At 47.8% G+C, this 8,817-nt stretch overlaps 1 protein-coding gene across 3 annotated transcripts in view; it reads left to right on the top strand.

Moving 5' to 3' along the window:
* Positions 1 to 230: 230 nt before the first annotated feature.
* Positions 231 to 8,817, top strand: part of BOLA3 (bolA family member 3) — a 12,746-nt gene continuing 4,159 nt past the window's right edge. For 2 of the 3 annotated variants that reach the window (XM_075123488.1, XM_075123487.1), the window contains exons 1-3: positions 231 to 378; positions 1,457 to 1,580; positions 4,054 to 4,142. In XM_075123488.1, coding sequence (XP_074979589.1) covers positions 328 to 378; positions 1,457 to 1,580; positions 4,054 to 4,142 — 264 coding nt within the window. In that variant the 5' untranslated portion in view covers positions 231 to 327. Of the gene's footprint in view, positions 379 to 1,456; positions 1,581 to 4,053; positions 4,143 to 6,592; positions 7,327 to 8,817 lie in introns of those variants that run through there. The other variant, XM_048829247.2, reaches the window with a different exon arrangement.

Here is an 8,817-nt window from a genome sequence, read left to right as displayed (position 1 = left end):
GGGGGGGTTGAGGGGGGAGCAGCCCCGTGGAGGGGGTGGGAGGACGGTTGGAGGCTCGGGGGGGGGTGAGGGGGGAGTAGCCCCGTGGAGGGGGTGGGAGGACGGTTGGAGGCTCGGGGGGGGGTTGAGGGGGGAGCAGCCCCGTGGAGGGGGTGGGAGGACGGTTGGAGGCTGGGGGGGTTGAGGGGGGGCGCTATGCCCCTGGGGGAGGAGCGTGGCGGGGCCGCCGCGGCGCCAGGGGGCGCTGGATCGCGGGGGCTCGATCCCGGGCGCTCGGACTCTCCCTGCGGCCGGTCCGACAGGGCCCGCTCGCCGCCTCGCCGGGACATGGCCGCCGCCATCAGCGCCGGCATCCTGGGCCGTGGCCGAGGCCACAGGGTGAGGGGGGCTGAGGACCGTGGCAGGGCCCCCCCGCGTTGGGGAGGGGGCTGAGGGCCGTGGCAGGGGCCCCCCCCCCGCGTTGGGGAGGGGGCTCAGGGCCGTGGCAGGGGGCCCCCCCGCGTTGGGGAGGGGGCTGAGGGCCGTGGCAGGGGGCCCCCCCGCGTTGGGGAGGGGGCTGAGGGCCGTGGCAGGCCCCCCCCGCGTTGGGGAGGGGGCTGAGGGCCGTGGCAGGGGGCCCCCCCGCGTTGGGGAGGGGGCTCAGGGCCGTGGCAGGGGGCCCCCCCGCGTTGGGGAGGGGGCTGAGGGCCGTGGCAGGGGCCCCCCCGCGTTGGGGAGGGGGCTGAGGGCCGTGGCAGGGGGCCCCCCCCGCGTTGGGGAGGGGGCTCAGGGCCGTGGCAGGGGGCGCCCCTCCCGCGTTGGGGAGGGGGCTCAGGGCCGGGGGAGGGGGCTGAGGGCCGTGGCAGGGCCCCCCCCGTTGGGGAGGGGGCTCAGGGCCGTGGCAGGGGGCCCCCCCGCGTTGGGGAGGGGGCTCAGGGCCGTGGCAGGGGGCCCCCCCCGCGTTGGGGAGGGGGCTCAGGGCCGTGGCAGGGGGCGCCCCTCCCGCGTTGGGGAGGGGGCTCAGGGCCGTGGCAGGGGGGCCCCCCCGCGTTGGGGAGGGGGCTCAGGGCCGTGGCAGGGGGCCCCTCCCGCGTTGGGGAGGGGGCTCAGGGCCGTGGCAGGGGGCCCCTCCCGCGTTGGGGAGGGGGCTCAGGGCCGTGGCAGGGGGCCCCCCCCGCGTTGGGGAGGGGGCTCAGGGCCGTGGCAGGGGGCCCCCCCGCGTTGGGGAGGGGGCTCAGGGCCGTGGCAGGGGGCCCCCCCCCGCGTTGGGGAGGGGGCTCAGGGCCGTGGCAGGGGGCACCCCCCCGCGTTGGGGAGGGGGCTCAGTTCTCACAGTGCCTCGCGCAGCCAGGCCTCCAGCCCTGAGAGCTGGCTTCCTGGCCCTTCTGCAGCACAAACCGTTCTTGCCCCTGCCCACCTGCCTGCAATTTTGTCTGTGACGATATTGTCCCTTTTCTATGTTTCTTCTGACTGCTAGATCCTTCTGCTGTGCCGCACATGGAGAACGTTTGCTTCACAGACTGATGGGGAAGCCAGGGTGATGCAGGTCCTCAAAGAAAAATTCCCTCAGGCTTCGGCCATCAAAGTAGTGGATATATCAGGTAAGTAGAATCGTACAGGCGGGATCTGTTTTATGGTTTGTGAGGGATGCAAAGACAACTTCCAGCTGTGACCAACGTAGCTCAGCTTTCGTGATCTGGTCCGGCCAATGTGTCAGCTTACCCGATGGCTTCCATGTAGGGACCAGGAGTGTCCAGGTTCAAGTCTCAGCTGCGGGGTCTGATCTGCTTTTCCAGAGCATCGAGAACAGGGATTTTTGTTTTCTGGGAACTGTCTTATAAACTGCTATAAACCCTCCTCTTCACTGTACCTATTCTCTCTAGGTAGTCTCCATCATGGTTTTAAATATAGGCTTTGTCTACACTGACTTCCAAACATGACTGTCTTTGCCTCTGCTAGGTGCTAAGTTTAACATCATTTTCTAGTGTAGACACACTCAGGATTTATCAGAGTTGAAAAAATCCTTGCCCCCCACTGCTAGCAACCCGGGTAACAAATTGTGGCTATTATTTATAGATAGCTGATAAATAAGGAGACAAAATTGTTGCCCGTGGGAACTTAAAAATCATGGAAGAATGATCTTGTGATTAGAGTACAGGGCTGCAAGACAGGAGATCTAAGTCCAATTCGCAACTCTGTCACAGACCCATTTTGTGTCCTTGAGCAAGTCATGTCATTTCTGCCTCGGACTATGTCTATACTGATGCTGGGAGGTGTGATTCCTAGTCTGGGTAGACAGACTCGTCTTAGCTCTGCTTGAACTAGCATGGTAAAAATAGCAGTGTGGACGTTGTGGCAAGGGCAACTGCTCGGGCTAGCCACCTGAGCTCAGACCCAGGTGGTCAGGCAGGCTTGGCCCTCGGGTGGCTAGCCTGAACCACCACCCATCCACACTGCTCATCAGAACACTTTCCTCCAGAGCTTGGAATGAAACCCACGATTCCTTGGTTTCACCATTCCTTTGCTGTCCGTAAAGTGAACCCCACTGGCAAACTGTCTCATCTCCCTCAAGTGCTTGACCATGTAGAGGATGACAACCTACTATTGCTATCAGTTACTCTGTTAGCTCAGGTGGCAGAGTTCTGTGTGGTGGAGCTAAAGGTTCCAACTCTGCTGATAAACCACGTGGCTGTCAATGATGGAATTTCTGTGAGTTTCTTTTTTTCAATTTGTTTTTCAAAAACTAAGAAAAATCCAGCGTCAGTGTGTTGTGTGTGTAAATGCCAGAGTTAAGGTTGCCTGTGAAACCTTAATTCAGCCCCCTTGTGTGCTTGCATTATGACCATAGTCATCCCGTCCCGCCCGCCCTCCCCCGACTCCTCCCTCATTTAGTGCACAGGCTGGACATGCCCTGGCAATGAATCAGGATTATGTAGGGAAGGAGGCTATTGTCTGTAGGATCTCTGCCTCAAATATTGCAGAAGTTAGAAGGTGTGTAGGGAATGAGGTAGGGGATTGCAGGAAGAGAAAGGCGGTCTCATGGGTAAGGTGCCCTGGAATGTGCCTCTGCCACACAGTTTCTATATGATGCTGGGCAAGTCACTTAAACAACTTTTCAGAGGCGGTCACGAATGGTGTGTTTCTTGATACCCTACTTGAGACCTTGTGGTCCAGTTTTCCGATGTACTGAGCACTCACAGCTACAACTGAAGTCATTGGGAGCTGTGCTTAGAACATATATGATGCTGTGTAATGCTAAATAGTTTCAAAAAGCCAGTCCTAAACATCTCAATTTGAGCACCCAAATTAGTGGATACTTTTGACCTTTACTCTCTCTGTGCGTCAGTTGCACTTCTTTAAAAGAGAACTCCCTCATCTCTCAGGGGTGTTGTGAAAACAAATTCATTCATGTTTGTGTGGGTTTGAGTAGTGTGTAGTAAATACGGCCTATGGCCACTGAATTACAAAGATAACAAAAAATATTGAATAGCTTCTCACACAGTGAGCAGTGCCCATTCTAAGCACTGAGTGAGGCATGGGTTTTGTGGGTGGAAAAAATAGAATGTGATCCTGTAATTAAAGACAGGATGTAAAGACACAATGTATATGCACAAAGGGAGTGAATTCAGGTTAAAGAGGCAGTCTTCAATCTGGCATTTCCTAACTTTTGAGAGCTTGACTTTGCAACCTTAATGTTCTTTTAACATAGTTTGTGTGTGTGTAACATTGCGTAGTCTAGTGATTCTCAATCTTTTCCATACTCAGACCTCCACCCTAGGACTTCCCTTCCATCTAGGCAGGACCTCCCTTTGGTTTAGCAATAAGGAAAGTGAAACTGATTAGCCTGACTTAATTGTATAAGCTTAAATACTTTTCACAATTTATGGGTTTGGTTTTTTTTTTAAGGAAGACTTTACAGCTTTCAGACATGCAGCATATGCTAGTAATTTGGACAAGGAAATCTGTTTAAATGACCTTTCCTGCCAATGCCCCTTAAACAATAATCAATCTGTATACTGCATACAATTGTAATGACTAAGACACTGATATAATCAATGTAATTTTGTTTTAAAGGCGGCTGTGGAGCAATGTATGAAATTCATATAGAATCTGAAGAATTTAAAGAAAAGAGAATTGTCCAGCAACATCAGATGGTTAATCAGGTAAGTTGTGTGGTGGGATCTGGAAGGGCAATGATACTCCTTTGTAATAACCATTGGTGTATTAATTCCACCTTTTGGAGTGTGGGAACTTTCCTACAAAAACTAAATATGTGCTGATGAAGTGGGGGGATTATTTCGGGGTATGTCCAGGACAGTTTGCCATTACCTGGCCAAAACCACTGCCAAAGGTGTTCTCTTAGTTATAGCTAACAGTTTCAGGACTTGGTACAACAGGGTGTGGAGACCCCACAACCCAATTAATTTCAATGTGTGTAGAGCAGATTTAGGAGCTTAAGGATTAGGTTTTGAATGTTGACCTTCCCACACCATCAATAACAGATTTCTCAGGGTTATTCTGTGTGGGGAGAAACCACCTGATCAGACATAGAAAAGCTATAGGAGACAAAGACCTGTTGGATCATCTAACCCAACCCCTTACTACTGTAGGATTCTTCCCTATGGGATTGTCTCCAGTCTAGTTCAAAAATGACCCAAGTGATGTGGCTTTCAGAACTTCCCTTGGGATGGGAGGTGCATTACACACAATCCCATATCAGAAAAAGTGTCCTGACAGTTTCCCTTTCTTAAATTGCTCCGTGTTTTATCTCCTTGCACCTCCCAAATGGTTCTGCTTTGTAAGGGGTCTTATACACTACTATAGTCTCCTTGCATGATTATCATAGAATAGACTATCAGGGTTGGAAGGGACCTCAGGAGGTCATCTAGTCCAACCCCCTGCTCAAAGCAGGACCAATCCCCAACTAAATTATCCCAGCCAGGGCTTTGTCAAGCTTGACCTTAAAAACCTCAAAGGAAGGAGATTCCAGCACCTCCCTAGGTAACCCATTCCAGTGCTTCACCACCGTCCTAGTGAAAAAGTTTTTCCTAATATCCAACCTAAACCTCCCCCACTGCAACTTGAGACCATTACTCCTTGTTCTGTCATCTGCTACCACTGAGAACAGTCTTGCTCCATCCTCTTTAGAACCCATCGAGGAGAAGGCAGCTGGAAATAAGTTCCAACAAACCTGCTGGCACCCTAGCAAAACTAATAGATGGCTAGTGGTAAAGTTGGGGCTAAGGAGGATGTGGACCTTACAAATACCACCCCCACAACCCTCCTGATTTGTCCCATTACAAAACTTAGATGTCTCAAAATCTAAATGTTCATTAATAACTATAGTGCCCAATTGTGTGATAAGGACTCTATGCATAGGACTGTTCCTTGTCCTGAAAAGCTTACAACTGAATGTAAGGTGCTCAATACATTGAATTCAAAAAGCTTAAATTGTAGACTTGTGTGGTATATGCAGAAAGATTTTAATTGATATAACCTTAAACTTGGATTGCATGTGTTCCACACTCATTGGCCTAGGTTGATTGGAAAGAACATTCCTAGCACCATATCCTTTCCTCTGAGGGTTGCCTTGGGTTTTCTTACAAAGGTGTTTAGACCAGTGGTTCTTAGACCTTGCACCTCCACTTACCCCTGTCTGTGCCCCTACCCTGCTAGACTGGGGACGCGGACAGGAGTAAGGGAGCCGAGGCTGGGGCTGAGGCCGGCGGCCTGGGCTTGGGCCCCAGCTGCGTCCCCCGGAACATTCCTCTGTGCCCCCTAGGGAACCTCTGATTTAGACTGACCTAATAACACTTTAAAGAGGCATAGGAACTTGAAGTCTATAAGCGTAGTTTTGCGCTATCCAGAATTCTGTTGAAATGAAAGCAGTTACTTTGAGGAAAAGAAAGAGGTAATTATTCTTTATAAAATTCCTACCTGATGCATATACTTCCTACAACTCTCATTTCTTTAACTTGAAGCAACTTCTTCAAAGTAATTCAGTTTCTGAAATCTGATTTAGTGCCATTTCTTGTGAACTCTTGTCTGGCATCAGGGCTAGGACCACTAGACAGACCACCAAAACACTACAGACCTGGTTTTAGCTGAAGTGATAACCTGGCAGTGAAAGGCTCTTTTGTCATCATCAATCCCCCTTTTCTGGAATAGGGAGCAATGCAGAATAGCTGGAGGCTCCACATCTAATTGGCTAATTTATGGAGACCAAGCAAACTGGGTTAACTACTGCATGAGTTTTTGAGACATTCTTTAAGAGGAATTGCAATGAATTCACAATGTACTAAATCATTCTAGCAGCCTGAGAGTTTTTCCCTCTGTCCCCTTTAAGGAATAAAAACAAGATGGCTACATCAAGGAAGTATTCACCTTAATCATGCTGTTAATTTGTCTCATTCAGTTTCAAGTGAGGAAGTCTCTCCCCTCCCCACCAGGGTCCAAAATCAGTGCTTGCATAAGGAACAACTGCTGTTCTACCATTATCTTTATAATGGTATCGTGGGCCATCTGCCTCTACCACAGACTTCTGTTCGGTTGTGCTCAGTTGAGTTGCTTTTGTGTAGCTTTGTTCAAAGACTTGTTTAATTTCTTATTTTAGGCACTAAGTGAAGAAATTAAAGCAATGCATGGACTACGGATATTCACATCTATTCCAAAGCACTGAAGATTAACCAGGCAGCATGGTTAGAAACATGGGAGGAGATAGGACAGGAAGCTTGTATTTTTTGGATTATGGACTTGTTTATCTTTAAATAATCAATATTTAATGGTCGTAAAATAAGGACAGTAAGTATTTCAGAAGCTATTTAAAGAGAGCCTATTTCATGTTTATTTAATTTTAACTTGTAGATTGATTTCTTATCCGTTCATAAAGTATGCCAAATCTTAGTTGGTTACTTTATCAAAAAACTAATCCCTGTAAGTCAAGGATGGAACTGGAATTCCATGGTTTGTGGCGCATGCTGCAGAGAGAAGTACGGGCGTCCAAAGTATCTTTCAGTACTAACATCTAGTGGAAAAGGACCACAACCGTGGTGATTCTACGAAGAGATCACGAACTAAAAAAAACAAAATAATAATCCCTGTTTTTGCTGTCTACTTGACTAGTGTTCTGTTGTAGCTCAGAGGAAAATGTGGTAGTGAGGAAACTAGCTTACAAAGAAATTATTTCAGAGGCTGTAGAGTCCCCTATTCAATGTGCCTTCTCAGTCAGTCATCTTACTTCAAACATGGCTTTGTAAGAGAAGCTTGCAGGATAATCCTGAGCTGTCTGGCACAGCTACTGTATATGAAATTAAGACTGTTTCTTAATAAATGAAAGGCTTTAAGTTACATTACTTCAGTGTAATGTCTTTGAAAGGATAAGGTGCTCAGGTTTCCTACTGGGCAAAACTCAAGGCATGATGCTCGGCGTCTGAATTATGAGGATCACCTTTCCTTCATGGCATGTGTGAAAGTGCTTGTTTTACTCAAACTCCTATGAAGTGTCAATGTTTGTCTTTGATAAGGATCTGCTATTCAACTTTTAGTTGGGCATGTCTATGCCTTAAGTTCAAGCTTTCTCATGGCAGATTTAATTGTACCTCAGCCAGTTAATTGTTAGCTATTAAAATGAGAAATTAAGTTTTATTAAGGTTTTATTGCATTATAAATAATTATACATTCATATTTTTGAGGAGCAATGACTTTTCTGGTAAGTATATTAGTCAGTGACAGATGCTTGGTAAGCATGGAGGAATAGTAACTGTAGTTAGGTAAGCCAAATCCTTGCACCTTGATGCTGTTTTTTTTAAATTAACAATCCATATGGTAAGTAGAACACTGACTACAGGAGCACTAAATTACCCCTGCGTGGCAGGATTTTAGAAGGTTGGAGTCTAGCTTCTTCCTCTGCTAGGGCCACCTGTTATCAGGCAGGGAAGTAGAGGTGCAAAGTATTGCACCTACTGAAGGATTTTCCTTACTATTTATTTTGCAACTGCTGCAAGGCATGCTGCTGGTTTAGTGGACATTAGTTACTGTTATTTAAATAGCAAAAGATCTCAGTTACGTCCTACCTACCAAGACTGAGGTATTGCACTAAAACCTCTCTACTTAACTGATAGCATGTTTGCAGGTGAGTGCTTCTTGATTCATGAAACAAACAGGACTAAATACATAATGTGTCTTGGGAATGTAAATTCTGAAATGCATAAGATGTCTGTTGTTTTAAGTAGCTATTTTAATCAACATACACACTTCAAATATTTCTGTACTGCTTTAGTTTGGGAGTGGTATAGCCATGCTGGCCCAAAAATATCTTATCTTTTTACCAGACCAACTTGTTTCTAATGAAATTTTAGGGCCTACCTGGATGATAACTGCAGTGCAGGGTGCCGTCTCGTAAAGCTTCATGGAAGTAGTTGTTGAGGAGAGCTGTAGCTAGTAGCAAGTAACTGGAAATATCTCATTAGTTACTGCCCTAAAGTTATTGATGCAAAGAACTTGTTTATAGAGGCTGTGAGGCTTTTTTTTTCCTATGTAACTTTCATCAGAACTCTGGTGCCCATGTGTCTATTATTGCAGTCATTACATTTTGTTTGAAGAGCCTGAGGTAGGCCTGACTCAGCCACCTCATGCAACAATTTTGAAAAATATCCCATCAAAACCGCTTCTGTTCAACAATAGCAGAGGCTAAGAGCCTTTACAGTGATACAGTTCAGCTCTTCTGCAGCAGCTTCAGTTTATACAATGGAAAACTTTTTTCCAGTGTAGTAAATATCAACTGAAGTACTTTGCACACCTATAGCACATTTCTTGGGAGGATAGACACTGCTTCAAAGG

Source organism: Caretta caretta, chromosome 26 (genome assembly GCF_965140235.1).
Source record: "Caretta caretta isolate rCarCar2 chromosome 26, rCarCar1.hap1, whole genome shotgun sequence".
In the NCBI taxonomy this organism is placed as follows: domain Eukaryota; kingdom Metazoa; phylum Chordata; order Testudines; family Cheloniidae; genus Caretta; species Caretta caretta.
Note: the sequence above shows the minus strand (reverse complement) of the source record. Positions and strands in the feature narration are given on the sequence as shown.